The 19581-nt window shown below is 41.0% G+C and overlaps 1 protein-coding gene across 2 annotated transcripts in view; it reads right to left on the reverse strand.

Moving 5' to 3' along the window:
* The window catches only part of CATSPERB (cation channel sperm associated auxiliary subunit beta), a 154375-nt gene that overhangs the window by 76397 nt on the left and 58397 nt on the right, over window positions 1-19581 (reverse strand). For both annotated transcript variants that reach the window (XM_003832770.5, XM_055097951.1), the window contains 3 exons: window positions 18359-18508; window positions 15319-15477; window positions 5359-5503 (listed from right to left, as the gene is read on the reverse strand). In XM_003832770.5, coding sequence (XP_003832818.2) covers window positions 5359-5503; window positions 15319-15477; window positions 18359-18508 — 454 coding nt within the window. The remainder of the gene's footprint in view (window positions 1-5358; window positions 5504-15318; window positions 15478-18358; window positions 18509-19581) is intronic.

Raw genomic sequence — 19581 nt, forward strand, 5'->3', positions numbered from 1 at the left:
GAGGTGGGGGGGTCAGCCCCCCGCCCGGCCAGCCGCCCCGTCCGGGAGGGAGGTGGGGGGGTCAGCCCCCCGCCCGGCCAGCCGCCCCGTCCGGGAGGGAGGTGGGGGGGTCAGCCCCCCGCCCGGCCAGCCGCCCCGTCCGGGAGGGAGGTGGGGGGTCAGCCCCCCGCCCGGCCAGCCGCCCTGTCCGGGAGGTGAGGGGCGCCTCTGCCCGGCCGCCCCTACCGGGAAGTGAGGAGCCCCTCTGCCCGGCCAGCCGCCCCCTCCGGGAGGGAGGTGGGGGGGTCAGCCCCCCGCCGGGCCAGCCGCCCCGTCGGGGAAGTGAGGGGCGCCTCTGCCCGGCCGCCCCTACTGGGAAGTGAGGAGCCCCTCTGCCCGGCCAGCCGCCCTGTCCAGGAGGGAGGTGGGGGTCAGCCCCCCGCCCGGCCAGCCGCCCCGTCCGGGAGGGAGGTGGGGGGGGTCAGCCCCCCGCCCGGCCAGCCGCCCCGTCTGGGAGGTGAGGGGCGCTTCTGCCCGGCCGCCCCTACTGGGAAGTGAGGAGCTCCTCTGCCCGGCCACCACCCCATCTGGGAGGTGTACTCAACAGCTCATTGAGAACGGGCCATGAAGACAATGGCGGTTTTGTGGAATAGAAAGGGGGGAAAGGTGGGGAAAAGATTGAGAAATCGGATGGTTGCTGTGTCTGTGTAGAAAGAGGTAGACATGGGAGACTTTTCATTTTGTTCTGTACTAAGAAAAATTCTTCTGCCTTGGGATCCTGTTGATCTGTGACCTTACCCCCAACCCTGTGCTCTCTGAAACATGTGCTGTATCCACTCAGGGTTGAATGGATTAAGGGCGGTGCAAGATGTGCTTTGTTAAACAGATGCTTGAAGGCAGCATGTTCGTTAAGAGTCATCACCACTCCTTAATCTCAAGTACCCAGGGACACAAACACTGCGGAAGGCCGCAGGGTCCTCTGCCTAGGAAAACCAGAGAACTTTGTTCACTTGTTTATCTGCTGACCTTCCCTCCACTATTGTCCTGTGACCCTGCCAAATCCCCCTCTGCGAGAAACACCCAAGAATGATCAATAAAAAAGAAAAAAAAAAAAAAAAAGACTACTTTAAAAAAAAAAAAAAAAAGATTATTTTCCTCTTTCAAAAAAAAAAAAATACACAATTAGAGTAGATGAAAGAAAAAAGAATAAAAAGGAATGAAGCATGCTTGTAAAATCTAGAAATTGGCCTCAAAAGGGCAAATCTAAGAGTTATTGGCCTTAAAGAGGAAGTAGAGAAAGAGATAGGGATTGAACATTTATTCAAAGGAGTAATAACAGAGAACTTCCCAAACTTGGAGAAATATATCAATATTCAAGCACAAGAAGGTAACAGAACACCAAACAGATTTCAGCCAAAGAAGATGACCTCAAGGCATTTAATAATGAAACTCCCAAAGGTCAAGGATAAAGAAAGGATCCTAAAAGCAGCAAGAGAAAAGAATCAATAACATACAAAGGAGCCCCAATATATCTGGCACAGGCTTTTCAGTGTAAACCTTACAGGCCAGGAAAAAGTGGCATGACATATATTTTTTAAAACTTTTATCCCAGAATGGTATATCTGGCAAAAATATCCTTTAAACATGAAAAAGAAATATTTTCTGAGATAAAAAAAGAAACCTGAGGGATTTCATCAACACCAGACCTGCCATATAAGAAATGCTAAAGGGAATACTTCAAGCATAAATAAAAAGATATTAATGAGCAATAAGAAATCATCTGAAGGTACAAAACTCACTGGTCATAGTAAGTACACAGAAACACACAGAATATTATAACATGTTAATTATGGTATGTAAACTACTCATGTTGAGTAGAAAAACTAAAAGACAAACTGATCAAATATAATAACTACAACAACTTTTCAAGACATGTCAGTTTAAAATAATGGGTTATAAGATATTATGGTAACCTAGAATTTAAAAAACATACAACAGATATGCAAAAAATAAAAGCAAGAAATTAATAGAAGAATTGATCAAGCGGAATAAAGAATCAGTGAGCTTGAAGACAGAAATTAAAACATGCTACCAGAGAAAATTGCCTTCACTAAAAGGAAGATAGGAAGGAAAAAGAGAAGGAAGAGAAGACCACAAAACAATCAGAAAAAAATGAAATGTCAGGAGTAAGTTCTGACTTATCAATAACAATATTTAATGTAAATGGACTAAACTCTCCAATCAAAAGACATAGAGTGCCTGAATGGATTTTTTTTAAAAAAGTCCCAGTGATCTGTTGCCTGCAAGAAACACACTTCACCTAAAAAGACACACATAGACTGAAAATAAAGAGATGGAAAAATATATTCCAGGCAAGTGGAAACCAAAAGAGAGCAGAAGTCACTATACTTATATCAGACAAAATAGATTTCAAGACAAAAACTACAGAAAGAGACAAAGAGGGTCATTATATAATGATAAAGGGGTCAATTCAGCAAGAGGATATAAAAATTATAACTATATATACACCCAATGCTGGAGCACTCAGATAGAGAAAGCAAATATTATCAGAGCTAAGGAGAGAGATAGATCCCAATACAATAACTGTTGGAGAATTCAACAACCCATGTTCACCTTTGGACATGATTTTCTGTCTGGACAGGTCATCCAGACAGAAAATCAAAAAAGAAACATTGGACTTAATCTGCACTGTAGACCAAATGGACCTAATAGATATTTGCAGAACATGTCAACCAATGGCTGCAGAATGCACGCTCTTCTCCTCAGCACATAGATCATTCTGAAATAAATAGAACATATGTTAGGCCATCCATATCCATATGCAGAAGATATCCATGTGCAGAAGAATGAAACTAGACCTCTTTCTCCACACACAAAAATCAAAACAAAATGGATTAAAGGCTTAAATCTAAAAACTATAAAAAAACTATAAAACGACTAAAAGAAAACTTTGAGGAAACTATCCACGACATTAATCTAGGCAAAGATTTCTTAAGTAATATCCCACAAACACAGGGAACCAAAGCAAAAACGGACAAATGGAATCACATCAAGTTAGAGAGCTTCTGCACAACAAAAGAAACAATTAACAAAGTGAACAGACAATCCACAGAACAGAAGAAAATATTTGCAAACTACCCATCTGACAAGGAATTAATAACTAGAATATATAAAAAGTTCAAACAACTCAATAGGAAAAAACTAACAATCTGATTTTAAAATGGGCAAAAATCTGAATAGACATTTCTCAAAAGATGACATACAAATGGCAGACAGGCGTATGAAAAGGTACTCAACATCACTGACCATCAGTGAAATACAAATCAAAACTACAATGAGATTATCATCTCATCCCAGTTAAAATAGCTTTTATCGAAAAGACAGGCAATAATGAATGCTGGTGAGGATGTGGAGAAAAGGGAACCCTTGTACACTGTTGGTGGGAATATAAATTAGTACAATGGAGAGTACATTAGTACTATGAAGAATAGTTTGGAGGTTCCTCAGAAAACTAACAATAGAGCTACCATATGATCCAGCAATCCCACTGCTAGGATATACCCCCCAAAAAAGAGATCAGTATATTGAAGAGATATCTACACTCCCATGTTTATTGTAGTACTATTCACAACAGTGAAGCTTTGGAAGCAGCCTAAGTGTCCATCAACAGATGAATGAATAAAGAAAATATGGTACATATACACAATGGAGTACTATTCAGCCATAAAAAGAATGAGATCCTGTCATTTGCAACAACATGATTGGAACTGGAGGACATGATGTTAAGTGAAATATGCCAGGGACAGAAGGACAGAGTTTGCATGTTCTCACTTATTTGAGGGAACTAAATATTTTAAAAATGGAACTCACAGACATAGAGAGTAGAATAATGGTTACCAGAGGCTGGGAAGGGTAGTGGGGCATTATGTAGGGGGAAAATGGCGATGGTTAATGGGTACAAAAATATCATTACATAGAATGAATAAGATCTAGTATTTGACAGCACAACAGAGTGACTACAGTCAATAATAATTTATTATATATTTTAAAATAACTGGAAGAATATAATTTGAATGTTTGTAACATAAAGGATAAATTCTTGATGTGATGGATACCCCATTTACCCCGATATGATTATTACACAGTGTATGCCTGTATCAAAATATCTCATGTATCCCATAAATTTATACACCTACTATGTACCCACAAAAATTAAGAATAAAATATTTTTAAAAAAAGGAAGGGAAGAGAAGGAAGAAACTAACAGCTTGTAAAAGATAAAAAGAATCAAGTTGAGACAAAGCACATCCCAAGATAGGAGGTAAATTTACTTCCATATTCTGCCTCAAAAAATCTTAATAAATTAAATTCAACAAAACAAGATCTCAAAGACTCAATAATAGAAAGACAAAATAAAATGAAAGTGCAGGTCGCAAACATACAGAAATAAATTGAGAATCATGTCCCTTTATCACTCTAGGGTCCTAGGTTGGTTAGCAAAATTCAACTGAGTTGGAAAGGAGTAGGCAACTATCATTAAGGTCAATCAATATTAACTGTTTTGAGATTTGCTAAAGGGTTCAAAATTACAGCCAGATAGGAAGAATAAATTTTAGTGTTCTATACCACTGGAGGATGGCATAGTTAACACTAATATGTTATATAGTTTAAAATAGCTAGGAGGAGGATATTGAACATTCCCAACATAAAGAAATGATAAATGTTTGAGATGACAGATATGCTAATTACCCTGATCTGATCACTCTACATTATATGTGTCAAAATAGTACTTTGTACCCCATGAATATGTAAAATCAATATTTGTTAGTTAAGAAATAAAATTATACTTAAAAATTAACTACTTCTTTTGCTATGCAAACACTGATAGGAGATATATAAACTTGATCAATGAAAGCACAAGATTACCAAATGAAAGAGATGAGAGCAGTGTATCATTCACACAACTCCACCATTACTGGTTGTGTGTCAGTTGTATCAGTGTAATCAGCAGAAGTAAGCTAACATTACCTACTTCAGCAAGGTTGTTCTGAATATCAGATGAGACGATATTTGTAACATGCTGAGCACAATTGTAGCTTGACAAGTGGCAGCTGTTATTATTTGGCTTTTGGGACAGTAAAATATCTCTGAAATGGTAAATGAGAACATAGCATGGTGACCTAGTGTTGCCTTTCTTTAGGACTATCCATAGGATCCTACTTCTGTAGATCCTACAAATCCATCACCCCTAATAGTTTTGAGGTCTTAGGATTAATTGATTAATACAGCAGGTTTTTCATATATCTTCTAATCCTGGGCCACATGTAATGCTTACACCAGTGAAAGCAAATTTCTTACCTGCCTTTGTCGAGTAAACCTTTCCACGTTGAGAAACAAAAGTAATAGCTGATGTATAAAAACTATGAAAAGTCTTCTTTATGATATCATCATGAAAGTTCGCTATTAATTGAAAGGTGTTGCCGCCATCAACTGAAAGCCATATCTAAAGGAATAAAGAGATAATACCTTACTAAAGGGCTACCATGCAACAGTTGGCAGTTACCTATCAGCCTACATGAGAATAACCATGTGGCATGATCTTTTCCATATGCCTACATTCATCTCACACACACACACACACACACACACTCGTATACAGACTCCTTATCTACTTTGTCTACCTTCTATTTCCATCCTAGAGTGTGTATGAAGGTGTCTGTGGCAGAGTACCAGGTCTACACAATATGCATAGTGATTGTATAAAACAACAAAGTTATTCCTATGATCTCCCAAATAATTCTGTGTTCATAAAAGAATGGAGTGCTGGGTGCATTTGGATCCGGGGGAGGGGTTTACCCCATATTGACATAATACTTCATGTTCTAGGTGTCTGGCAAATATATATGCACACATATTTTGCATGGAAGAGCCCATTGTCATTTGCAAGGGATGTGTCCTGGGACCTTTGTAGATCCTCAAATCACTTATCTCACTGTATAGTTATATTAGTTTATTACTATAGCATCTTAGTTTCTCTGTTTCCTCATCTTTAGGTAAGAGTTGTTTGAGGATAAAACAGATCGATTCTGTATTATGATTCCCAGTTGCTACCGCTTTTAATAGCCTGAGACTCATTCACATGAAGATTTCTGTTGTTTGGATTTTTAAAAAATTAATTTTAATAACAAGTTATACAAGAAAATAGGCTTTTCTTACATTTCCAACTTTATAAATATGGCTGAAGAATCTGAGACCACCATCCAAATAATTCTCCTTTTATGCCTCATCTAATATAATCAATCCTAGTCTCCTCTATCCCTTCCCATAGATAACCAGTTAATCGGTTTGAAAATTCGAAGCATTTACATTCATATGTATGCAGATACCAATAGAATACGTATAGTACTGATTTCATTTTTATGGTAGGGAGGACAGAAAGGCTTTTAGACTTGGACAGGAAGTAACTTTGCCCTGGACTGCTTGCTTACTGGGCCTGAATATTACAAACACACACAGGAAACGTACTGAATACACATAGGTACTTCTGTTACTCAGGATGCAGCACTCATTGCTGGCATAACACAATCCATGATCCAAAGCATATGGTATGTGGACCTCAATTTTCACTCTTGCTTTGGGCCCTGCAAACATTACTGGTGAGCAGGGAGGTAGTTAGGGTGTCTAAGGAAGGGCACCTTGAACAATAGGCTCGAACTTGTATCATATTGTACCTCTTTTTCTGTAAGTTACATTTGTCACGCAACAATATATCTCAGACCATTTTATGTTAGCTCATGTGGATCAGCACATTCTTCTACACTGTCCTATAATCTCCAACTTATGGATATACCACACTTGAGATAGTCTACTTTTCTACTGTACTACTGAACATTTAAAAGTTGTACCCAAATTTTCACTGTTGTGAATAATACTGCAGTGAACATTCATTTATCTGCCTATTTGTACTAATGTTACAGTGTTATCTTTAAAGAAAATACTGAAAAATTAAGCTGCTGAGTCAGATGCTATCATATATATATATATATATATATATATATATATATATATATATATTTAAGACAGGGTCTCACTCTGTCACCCAGGCTGCAGTGCAGTGGCACAATCTTGGCTCACTGCCACCTCTGCCTTCTCAGCTCAAGCCATCTTTTCACCTCAGCCTCCCAAGTAGCTGGGACTACAGGCATATGCCACCATGCCTGGCTAATTTTTGTAGAGATGGGTTTTTGCCATGTTGCCCAGGCTGGTCTGAAACTCCCAGGCTCAAGCGATTCTCCTGCCTTGGCCTCCCGAAGTGCTGGTATCACAGGCATGAGCCACTGCATCTAGCCACATTTCTACAACTTTAATAGAGACTACCCAAGTGCTCTTCAGTTTTGCTGAACCACATTACAGTCCCACCAGTAGTGTATGAGAGTATCTGTTTCCCGAAACCTCACCAATACTTGATATGACCAAAAATTTATTTTTAATTTTTACTCATGATCAGAATGAAAAATGACATCTCATTGTGTTTTTCCCTAAATATTTTAAATTATTTATCTATACATGGCTCATTTGTATTTTTCCTTATATTATTTAATAATATAATGAACTGTGTGAACTGAAAACCTATGAATCGGCATATTGCTAGTAATTTACATCTTCCTGTTTCTCCCTATTCCTATCCCTCTGCCTTTCCTGTTACATATCCAATATCCTGAATTTTGTGTTTTTTCATTCCCTTGGTATTTAAAATAATTTAAGCACATATGTTTAAATAACATAATGCTTAATTTTACTTATTTTTGCTCCTTGTAAAAAGGGCTATCCATACCATATATTGTCTTCTATAACTTACTTTACCTCAACATTATTTACTTAAATTCATACATGCTGCATACAGCTCAGTTCATTTGCTTTTTCATTTCCATATAATAGTTCATTAGGTGAATAAGATGTAATTTACTTATTCATTTTCCTATTCATAGACATCTGGATTACTTTTAGTAATTTGATGTTATTACTAGCAGTACCCATGACAAACATTTTAAAATGTCTCCGGATATATGTGTTTCCCTTGCTGAAAAGTGAAATTGGTGGGACATAGGATATGCAAATATTCACATTTACAAGATAATAATAACAATGGCAGATTGCTTTCCAGAATAGTTGTAATAATTTACTCTCCCAGCAGCAATATATAAGAAATCGTGTTGACCTACACTTTCAACATTTTGTATTGTCAGAATTTATTTTGCCAGTTAAGTAGCTGAAAATGATATCGTCGTTCATTCCTGATTTGTATTTCCCTGATTGCTTGTGAACTCCATCATCTCTTCACATATTCATTCCACTTGTTTCCTTTTCTGTGATATGCTTATTTGTGTGTTTTCTCCTTTTTGCTATTAGGTTGTCTTTTTCATATTGCTTTGCAGAAATTCTTTATATATTCTTACTTCTATAATTCTTTCTTAGTTAAATGTATTGTAAATATCATCTCCCAGTTTGCAGATTGTTGTTGTTTTTCACTTCTTAGGATATCCTTCATGAAAAAGTCTCTTCCTCTTTCTCTCCTTCTTTCTTTCTCCTTCCTCCTCCCTCCTCCACCTCCTTCTCCTCTTCTGCTTTCCCCTCCTCCTTTTTTTAAAAAGGGGATGCAGAGAACTTTCTTTAGGTAAAAAGTGAAGTTAAGAGACTCTGTGATCTGATTCGGGGACCTAACCAAATAAGAAAACTGACCGCTAAATGGCTGACTTACAGGTGAGCTTTTGGCCCATATCACCAGTGTAACTTAAGATCGGTCTTCATTTCTTTTTTTATTTTTCATTTTGAATGTTTAACTTGATCCAAATTATAAGTCATTGCCAAATTACTTTGGAAATATCCTTTGTCTTGATTGTGTTATTGCATATGGATGGTGCTCAAAGGGAGGCCGAGGCAGGCGGATCACGAGGTCAGGAGATCGAGACCATCCTGGCTAACGTGGTGAAACCCTGTCTCTACTAAAAATACAAAAAATTAGCTGGGCATAGTGGTGGGCGCCTGTAGTCCCAGCTACTCGGGAGGCTGAGACAGAAGAATGGCGTGAACCCGGGAGGCGGAGCTTGCAGTGAGCCGAGATCGCGCCACTGCACTCCAGCCTGGGAGAAAAAGCGAGACTCTGTCTCAAAAAAAAAAAAAAAAAATTAATTCAGATGTTTTCAATTTTGTGAAGAGATGGCAGATATTTTCTAGGTCATAATACAAAAGTGATTTGTGATCTAACTATTGGTTATTTTATATTTTTTCTTTTTTATTGAGGTAAAAAACACATATCGTAAACTTTATCATGTTATCCATTATTAAGCATACAGTTCAGTAGTGTTACGTATATTTACATTGTAGTGGAAGAGTTCCCCTGCACATGCATAGTCTCCCCCATTACTAGCATTCCCCAACAACTGATGAACCTACACTGATACATCATTATCACTCAGAGTCCATAGTTTACATTAGGGACCATTCTTAGTCTTATACATCCTATGGACTTAGACAAATGTGTAATGGCATGTATCCACCATTATAGTATCAGACAGAAGAGTTTCACTGCCCTAAAAGTCCTCTGTTCTCGGCCTATTCAACCTCTCTGCCCTCTAATCCCTGGCAACCACGGATCTTCTTGCTGTCTCCATAGTTTTGCCTTTTCCAGAATGTCATATATTGGAATCATAAAGTTTGTAGCCTTTTCAGATTAGTTTCTTTCCCTTAGTAATATGCATTTAAGCTTCTTCCATGTCTTTTTTTTTTTTTTGAGACAGAGTCTCACTCAATCACCCAGGCTGGAGTGCAGTGGTGCAATCTCGGCTCACTGCAACCTCTGCCTCCCCAGTTCAAGCGATTCTCCTGTCTCAGCCTCCTGAGTAGCTGGGATTACAGGCGCCCGCCACCACACCCAGCTAATATTTGTATTTTTAGTAGAGACAGGGTTTCACCATGTTAGCCAGGCTGATCTCGAACTCCTGACCTCAGGTGATCCACCCGCCTCGGCCTCCCAAAGTGCTGGGATTACAGTCTTCCATGTCTTTTGCATGGCTTGATAACTCATTTCTGCTTAGCACTGAATAATAATCCATCATCTGGATATACCAAGTTTATTTGTCCATTCTCCTAGTGAAGGACATCTTGGTTGCTGTACAACCCTCACATCCAACTGGACCATTTTGTAAGCTCTATTAGATTTACATCTGTTTTAGCTATTGTTAATCTGTTTCCACAAGAGTTGTTTCAATTCCTTGGTCTTTCTAAATTTTTGTTCAACTTTTAGTTCTGTTTCTTAGCTTCATTTCAGAGGACATCATATAAACCCTTTTTCTTTAATTCTGACTATTTATTGTCCACAATCAAAACACACATAAATTGATTTTTTTGTGTGTGTGAGATCAGGTCTTACTCTGTCACCCAGGTTGGAGTGCAATGGCACAATCTTGGCTAACTGCAACCTCTACCTCCCAGGCTCAAGAATCCTCCCACCTCAGCCTCCTGAGTAGCTGGGACCACAGGAACGTGCCACCACACCTGGATAATTTTTTTTTATTTTTTTAGTGGAGACAGGGTTTTGCCATGTTGCCCAAGCTGGTCTCGAACTCCTGAGCTCAGGCAATCCACCCACCTCGGCATCCCAAAGTGCTGGGATTACAGGTGTGAGCCACTGCACCCAGCCTGAATTTTTGAGATGTATAAAATACTGGCAAAATTTTTGATCTACATACTTTTAAACCATTAAGTTCAAGTATAATAACTCCTTACATCACTGTTAGTTTCCAATCCATGCGCCCTAGGAATTCTAGAACAAAAGACAATGAAGCAACCACTTTTTCAAAAAATGACAGAAAATGAGTAAATAAAGTCATAGGATTCTACTCAGTTGGAGAAATACAGAGAAAAAAACACAAGATGGAGACTGGGGGAAATGCATGCCCAAGAACTCTATTTAGATGATCGCCTGTTATATATGTGGAGAAACCTGGACACCGCCGAATGCAAATTGTGTTCCTCTTATAAGGGGAACAAACATTCAAGGGTCAAAGAAGAAATTAGAGGTTTTAAACTGATATTGGCTGGGTGCGGTGGCTCATGCCTGTAATCCCAGCACTTTGGGAGGCGAAAGCGGCCAGATCACTTGAGGTCAGGAGATAGAGACCAGCCTGGCTAACATGGTGAAACCCCCTCTTTACTAAAAATACAAAAATTAGCTGGGTGTGGTGACAGGTGCCTGTAATCCCAGCTACTTGGGAGGCTGAGGCAGGAGAATCACTTGAACCCGGGAGGTGGTGGTCGCAGTGAGCCTGGGTGACAGAACAAGCCTCCGTCTCAAAAACAAACTAACAAAAAAACCCACAAAAACCCCAAAACGGATATGGTTAGGCTTTGTGTCCCTACCCAGATCTCATCTTGAATTATAATCCCCATAATCCCCAGGTGTTGAGGAAGGAACCAGGTGGAAGTGATTGGATCATGGGGGCGGTTCCCCATGCTGTTCTCGTGATAGTGAGTTCTCACGAGATCTAATGGTTTTTTAAGAGGCTGTTGCCCCTTCACTCTGCCACTCTTCTGTCAGCAGGCTACTCTAGATCTCTTGAACTTTCTAGCTAATCAAGGGTACAAGGCATCTAGGTCGAAGGCCCAGCTTTGCCTACAGCAGGTCAAATATCTAGGCCTAATCTTAGCCAGAGGAACCAGGGCCCTCAGCAAGGAACAAATACAGCCTATACTGGCTTATCCTTGCCCTAAGACATTAAAACGGCTGCGGGGGTTCCTTGGAATCACCGGCTTTTGCCAACTATGGATCCCTGGATAGAGCGAGATAGCCAGGCCCCCCTATACTCTAATCAAGGAGACCCAGAGGGCAAATACTCATCTAGTAGAATGGGAACCAGAGGCAGAAACAGCCTTCAAAACCTTAAAGCAGGCCCTAGTACAACCTCCAGCTTTAAGCCTTCCCACAGGACAAAACTTCTCTTTATACATCACAGAGAGAGCAGGGATAGCTCTTGGAGTCCTTACTCAGACTTGTGAGACAACCCCACAACCAGTGGCATACCTAAGTAAAGAAGTTGATGTAGTAGCAAAAGTCTGGCTTCACTGTTTAAGGGTAGTTGTGGTGGTGGCCGTCTTAGTGTCAAAGGCTATCAAAATAATACAAGGAAAGGATCCCACTGTCTGGACTACTCATGATGTAAATGACATACTAGGTGCCAAAGGAAGTTTATGGCTATCAGACAACTGCCTACTTAGATACCAGGCGCTACTCCTTGAGGGGCTGGTGCTTCAAATACGTATGCGTGTGGCCCTCAACCCTGCTACTTTTCTCCCAGAGGATGGGGAACCAATCAAGCATGACTGCCAACAAATTATAGTCCAGATTTATGCCACCCGAGATGATCTCTTAGAAGTCCCCTTAGCTAATCCTGACCTTAACCTATATATTGATGGAAGTTCATTTGTGGAGAATGGGATACGAAGGGCAGGTTATGCCATAGTTAGTGATGTAACTGTACTTGAAAGTAAGCCTCTTCCCCCAGGGGCCAGCGCCCAGTTAGCAGAACTAGTGGCACTTACCTGAGCCTTAGAACTGGGAAAGGGAAAAAGTATAAATGTGTATACAGACAGCAAGTATGCTTATCTAATCCTACATGCCCATGCTGCAATATGGAAAGAAAGGGAGTTCCTAACCTCTGGGGGAACCCCATTAAATACCACAAGGAAATTATGGAGTTATTGCACGCAGTGCAAAAACCCAAGGAGGTGGCAGTCTTACACTGCCGAAGCCATCAAAAAGGGGAAGGAGAGATGAGAACAGCATAAGTGTCTGGCAGAGGCAGGGAAATACCAGCAGAAAGGAAAGAGATAAAGAGACAGAAAGTCAGAGAGAAAGAAAGAGAAAGAGAGAGACAAAGTCAAAGACAGAAGGAAAGAGAGAGATAGAAGTAGTCAAGAAAAAACAGCGTACCCTATTCCTTTAAAAGGCAGGGTAAATTTCTGTCTACCCAGCAAAGGCATATTCTTCTTATGTGGAACTTCAACCTATATCTGCCTCTCAGACAGTCTGCAAGAAATAATGAAATCTATCTTTACTCTACAATCCTAAATAGACTCTTTGGCAGCAGTGACTCTCCAAAACCGCCAAGGCCTAGACCTCCTCACTGCTGAGAAAGGAGGACTCTGCACCTTCTCAGGGAAAGAGTGTTGTTTTTACACTAACCAGTCAGGGATAATAAGAGATGCTGCCCAGCGTTTACAGGAAAAGGCTTCTGAAATTAGACAACGCCTTTCAAACTCTTATACCAACCTCTGGAGTTGGGCAACATGACTTCTCCCCTTTCTAGGTCCTGTGACAGCCATCTTGCTATTACTCACCTTTGGGCCCTGTATTTTTAACCTCCTTGTCAAATTTGTTTCCTCTAGGACCAAGGCCATCAAACTATAGATGGTCTTACAAATGGAACCCAAATGAGCTCAACTAACAACTTCTACCGAGGACACCTGGACTGACCCACTGGCCCTTTCGCTGGCCTAAAGAGTTCCCCTCTGGAGGACACTACAACTGCAGGGCCCTTTCTTCACCCCATCCAGCAGGAAGTAGCTAGAGCTATCATCGGCCAATTCCCAACAGCATTTGGGGTGTCCTGTTTAGAGAGGAGATTGAGAGGTGAAGCCAGCTGGACTTCCTGGGTCGAGTGGGGACTTGGAGAACTTTTCTGTCTAGCTAGAGGATTGTAAACACACCAATCCGCGCTCTGTGTCTAGCTAAAGGTTTGTAAACGCACCAATCAGAACTCTGTAAAAACACACCAATCAGTGCTCTGTGTCTAGCTAAAGGTTTGTAAACGCACCAGTCAGCACTCTGTGTCTAGCTAAAGGATTGTAAACGCACCAATCAGCACTCTGTAAAATGGACCAATCAGCACTCTGTAAAATGGACCAATCAGTGCTCTGTAAAATGGACCAATCAGCAAGATGTGGGTGGGGCCAAATAAGGGAATAAAAGCTGGCCACCCGAGCCAGCAACAGCAAGCTACTCGGGTCCCCTTCCATGCTGTGGAAGCTTTGTTCTTTCGCTTTTCACAATAAGTCTTGCTGCTGCTCACTCATGGTCCACACTATCTTTATGAGCTGTAACACTCACCGTGAGGGTCTGCGGCTTCATTCCTGAAATCAGCAAGACCACAAACCCACCGGGAGGAACAAACAACTCTGGATGTGCCACCTTTAAGAGCTGTAACACTCACTGCGAAGGTCTGCGGCTTCACTCCTGAAGTCAGCGAGACCACGCACCCACCAGAAGGAAGAAACTCTGGACACATCTGAACATCTAAAGGGACAAACTCTGGACACACCATCTTTAAGAGCTGTAACACTCACCGCGAGGGTCTGCAGCTTCATTCTTGAAGTCAGCGAGACCAAGAACCCACCGGAAGGAACCAATTCCAGACACGATGATTGTAAGTTTTCCGAGGCCTTCCCAGCCAGGCACAACTGTGAGTCAATTAAACCTCTTTTCTTTATAAATTACCCCATCTCGGACAGTTCTTTATAGCAGTGTGAGAATGGATTAATACATAAACATTTAGTGTGAAAAACTAAAATATGGAAGAGAGTTTTAAGAAGACCTAGAAACAGGGTATCATCTTTAAAATCTCTAAATTTTGCACATAATATAGATATTTGAGAAACTGAATTAGTTCCTTCTTTGGAAGTCATTGCAGTACTTTCTTTGTTCCAAAGTTTGCTTAATGTTTCATAATCTGTGGCCCTTACTTTTTTAAACTGTCAGATGCTCCGTAGATGGTATAACTACTCCTTTACCAAGCTTTCAGTGTACTGATACAGAACTGACTGAAGGAGCAGCCAGACGGTGGAAAATGCTACCAGGAGGAACTTAAAGAACAACAGAGCCAGAAAGTCAAGCTCAGACAAAGTCAAACAGAAAAAGGCAAACATTAAATGCTGGAAACACCAGTTAGAAATACACTTTTGATGGGATTAGTGGCAAAATCTAATTAATTCAGAGCTAGAAAGACATGTATAGTAATTGGCAACATTCAAGCTAACTCTGATGTACCCATGGCTCATGTTCATCAGCCAATGAACTACCTGAAAGGTAAAAACTGATAATGGACACCAAGCTTAGTATACAATAAATAGTCAATAAATATTGTCTTCCCTCCCACTGCCATCTCTAGGTCATCAGAGAAGCTCTGTTCTTAATGTACAGCCATGCAGCATACAGTAGGTGGATGATTTAACTCTAACACAGACTGAAGTTCCATGTGTACGCACCTGATTGCCATAAGCATACAAAAAGTGGCTTCGGGGATGAAATACCATTCCAACGGGAGAAGAGAATGATGAAGGAAACCGAAAAATTGGAAATTTTGATTGTGAATTTGGTTCATTATTTCTCAGGGTGCTCACAGAGGCAATGGCAGTTTTCCTGACCTAGGTAAACAAAGAATGAGCAAGTCATAAGACTAGTCTGTGTTACAAATTTTAGAATTTCCTGTTACTTGCATTTTGATTAAGAGAGAGATACACTCACTAACACAACATAGAACTAGAAGGATTAGCAGTAATTGTTATCTCTTTACTCCACCACTCTGGCCCCTGCCACACCCATCTTATAGTTGTTGAAAATGAAGTTTAGGAGATTAAATAACTTGTTGAAAGCTCTATAATTAACAGCAAAGAGAGGTTTATTACAGAATCACTGCTGAACTTGCCAGACAGACTCCAAAGCCCATGCTTATGACCATCATGCCAAAAGTGTGGATGCCTGAGCAACACCCCAGTTCTATTCAACCATTATTTTAAATGGGATCAGAATATGACACCTCAGGCCAGGCGCAGTCTTCAGCTTAAAATTATCTTTATATAAAAGTGGCTTGTAATCTCAGCACTTTGGGAGGCCTATGTGAGAGGATTGCTTGAGCCTAGGCATTTGAGAACAGCCTGGTCAACAAAGTGAGACCCAGCTGCATTAAAAAAAAAATTAAAAATTAGCCAGGCATGGTGGCATGAACCTGTAGTCCCAGCTACTAAGCAGGCTGAGGCAGAGGATCGCTTGAGCCAGGAGTTAGAGTCTGTGGTGAACTATGATCACACCACTGCACTCCAGCCTGAGTGAGAGTGAGACCATCTCAAAAGAAAAAAAAAAAGAGATATGAGACCTCAAAATATGCCACTTTTGGCCAGGTGCAGTGGCTTACACCTGTAATCCCAGCACTTTGAGAGGCCGAGCTGGGTGGATCACTTGAGGCCAGGAGTTCGAGGCCAGCCTGGACAACATGGCAAAACCCTGTCTCTACTAAAAATACAAAAATTAGCTGGCGTGGTGGCACACACCTGTAATTTCTGTTACTTGGGAGGCTGAGGTGGGAGAATCTCTTGAAACCGGGAGGCAGAGGTTGCAGTGAACCAAGATCGCTCCACTGCACTCCAGCCTGGGTGACAGGGATCCTGTCTCAAAACAAAAAAATGCCACTTTTATATAAGGATAATTTTAAGCTGAAGACTGTTGAGATTCAACAGATGCAGAGAAAAAACTTTGGAGCCTTTTGTGTCTGACTAAAAGCAGGAACTGCTGGGAAATGAGGCTGACAGAAATTCCTCCTTGGGGCAGATCTACTCCTAGAAGGAAGAATGTAAATAAAACCTGTCTCAAATCCCTTCTCCAGAGGAGTTTTATAGCCCTGAAGGAGAAGGAAAGACCATTCATACCTAGATTTACAAACATTATCAAAAACTTTCATATCTCCTGGCCAGGCGCTGTGGCTCATGCCTGCAATTCCAGCACTTTGGGACGCCAACGTGGGTGGATTACTTGAGGTCAGGAGTTCAAGACCAGCCTGGCCAACATGACAAAACCCCATCTCTACTAAAAAATACAAAAATTGGCCAGGTGTGGTGGCGGGCACCTGTAATCCCAGCTCCTTGGGAGGCTATGGCAGGAGAATCGCTTGAGCCTGGGAGGCAGAGGTTGCAGTGCGCTGAGGTTGCAGTGAGCCAAGATTGCACCATTGCACTCCAGCCTGGGCAGCAGAGCGAGACCCCATCTCAAAAAAACCCCAAAAAACCAACCAACAACAAAAAAAATCGTATCTCCTGTTTGCTGTCCTGAAAACCCATTTATCTTTTTTTCTTTTTTTTAAAAGCAATTTGTTTTTCCATAAATGGTTTTCTCCCTCTCCCCTTCACCTATTAAAATGGTACCTAACCGTCCAGGCGCGGTGGCTCACGCTTGTAATCCCAGCACTTTGGGAGGCCGAGGCAGGCAGATCACGAGGTCAGGAGATCAAGACCACGGTGAAACCCTGTCTCTACTAAAAATACAAAAAATTAGCCAGGCATGGTGGCGGGTGCCTATAGTCCCAGCTACTCGGAGAGGCTGAGGCAGGAGAATGGCGTGAACCCGGGAGGCGGAGCTTGCAGTGAGCCGAGATTGCACCACTGCACTCCAGCCTGGGCAACAGAGCGAGACTCTGTCTCAAAAACAACAACAACAACAACAACAAAAAGATGGTACCTAACTTCCAAATTTTAACCTCATCACTGAGTTTCCCATGTGTGCACACTGCACATGTAAATAAACTGTTTTCTCCTATTAATATTTTTTTTTCAGTTTAATTTGCAAGGCTCCACTCATTGAACATAAGAAGATGGAGGAAAGAGCTTTTTCCTTCCCTACAATCTTGATGATAGGGGCTGAACTTATGGTTTTATTTGTTTGTTTGTTTTTTTGTTTGCTTGCTTGTTTGTTTTCTCAGACTGGGTTTTGCTCTGTCACCTTACCTGGTGTGCTGGAGTGCAGTAGTGCCTCACTGTGGTTTTGAAATCCTGGCCTCAAGCCTCCTGCCTCAGCCTCCCGAGTTGCTGGGATTACAGGCATGAGCCATCACAACTGTCAGTTTATGTGTTTTTTAATGGCTCTAAGAAGAATTCTAATTCACAGGTAGGGTTAAGGACGTTTGGAAGAAAAAATATAGATCTGTGGCAATTACTTCCATTTTTTTCTGTTTAATTAACCATTTTATGGAATCTTAAATTTGTATAGAAAAATCCCAGCTTATATTCTTTAGAGAATTAGCAAGGGAGAATCACTATGCATACAGCATCACGTTTTCCATTTTCATCAAAATGAATGACGACCAGGCGAGAAATCTCTAAAGTGTCAAGCTATATTATTGATTTTAAATAATTTTGCTGTAGCCAATTTTATAGGTTCTATTGCCAGACATAACAAGAACTTGAAAATAACTTTTGCTAAGGTAAATTTTTATTGTTGTCATGTCAAGATAAATTCCCTCTGGGATATAAGGCCTACCTTGTTATAGAAGAGGTAAACTCCAGTACCATGCTCTTGGTCAACAAGAAATGTTAGCACAGTTGGAAACATTTTTATTCCTTTAAAAATGTGAGGTAAGCAGGGTACCCATTCAAGAAATGGTTCCTGACTATAAAAACAAGAGCTTGACTATAAAAAAAAAGAAGGGAAAAATTAATGCTGTTTTTGAAATATAAGTTCTAATTCTCTTAGTGAAACTAGCCCAATTGTTCATAGAAGTAATATTTACAGTTTTTTGAACAAACATAGAAATTAACCCTCCCTCCCTGGTCTTAAAACCCACTGGTCTTTAAACTCTCTGGTCTTAAAACCTACATTTGTCTCATCTGAATTCCTTCTTTAGGAAATCGACGCTTGGGCAAGAAACTTGACCCTTAGGCAAGGAACTGAAACTCAACGGATCACTGCATCCAGATAATGAGAAGTCAGACTCCTCATCTATCATGATTGCCTCTTTACCCATCTCTAATTCCTGTTTTCCTACCTTCCTTTCTGTGTAAATCCCCCAATTTTACTCAGAGAGACAGGTTTGAGATTTTTATCTACCATTCTCCTTGGCTGCAGCACCCGATTAAAGCCTTCCCCCTGGCAATACTTGTTGACTCAGTGACTGGCAGTCTATACAGCAAGCAGCAGGACCTAGACTGAATCCCTGGTGTTTTAGTAACAGTAGGAAAATAAATTAACAACCATTGTGTTGCTCTGACTGATCACAATTGTTTTTTAAAAAATCCTTAATGTGGCTGGGTTTGGTGGCTCACGCCTGTAACCCCAGCACTTTGGGAGGCCAAGGGGGGTGGGTCACGAGGTCAAGAGATCAAGACCATCCTGGCCAACATGGTGAAACCCTGTCTCTACTAAAAATACAAAAATTAGCTGGACGTGGTGGAGCATGCCTGTAGTCCCAGCTACTTGGTATGCTGAGGCAGGAGAATTGCTTGAACCTGGGAGGCAGAGGTTGCAGTGAGCCAAGATCATGCCACTGCGCTCCAGCCTGGAGACAGAGCGAGACTCTGTCTCAAAAAAAAAAAAAATCCTTAATGTCTGTGCATCTCTTCTGAGGGATATGAGCCCAGAAAACATTGCAATGCATGTCTTTCTGGTACGAATTGTTTTTCTAGAATCATTGCTTAGGTCCTGATTAACATAATTAGGTAAGTACTAATAAACCCAAGTAGAAACACCACTGGGAGCAAAGAGTG

Source organism: Pan paniscus, chromosome 15, assembly GCF_029289425.2.
Source record: "Pan paniscus chromosome 15, NHGRI_mPanPan1-v2.0_pri, whole genome shotgun sequence".
In the NCBI taxonomy this organism is placed as follows: domain Eukaryota; kingdom Metazoa; phylum Chordata; class Mammalia; order Primates; family Hominidae; genus Pan; species Pan paniscus.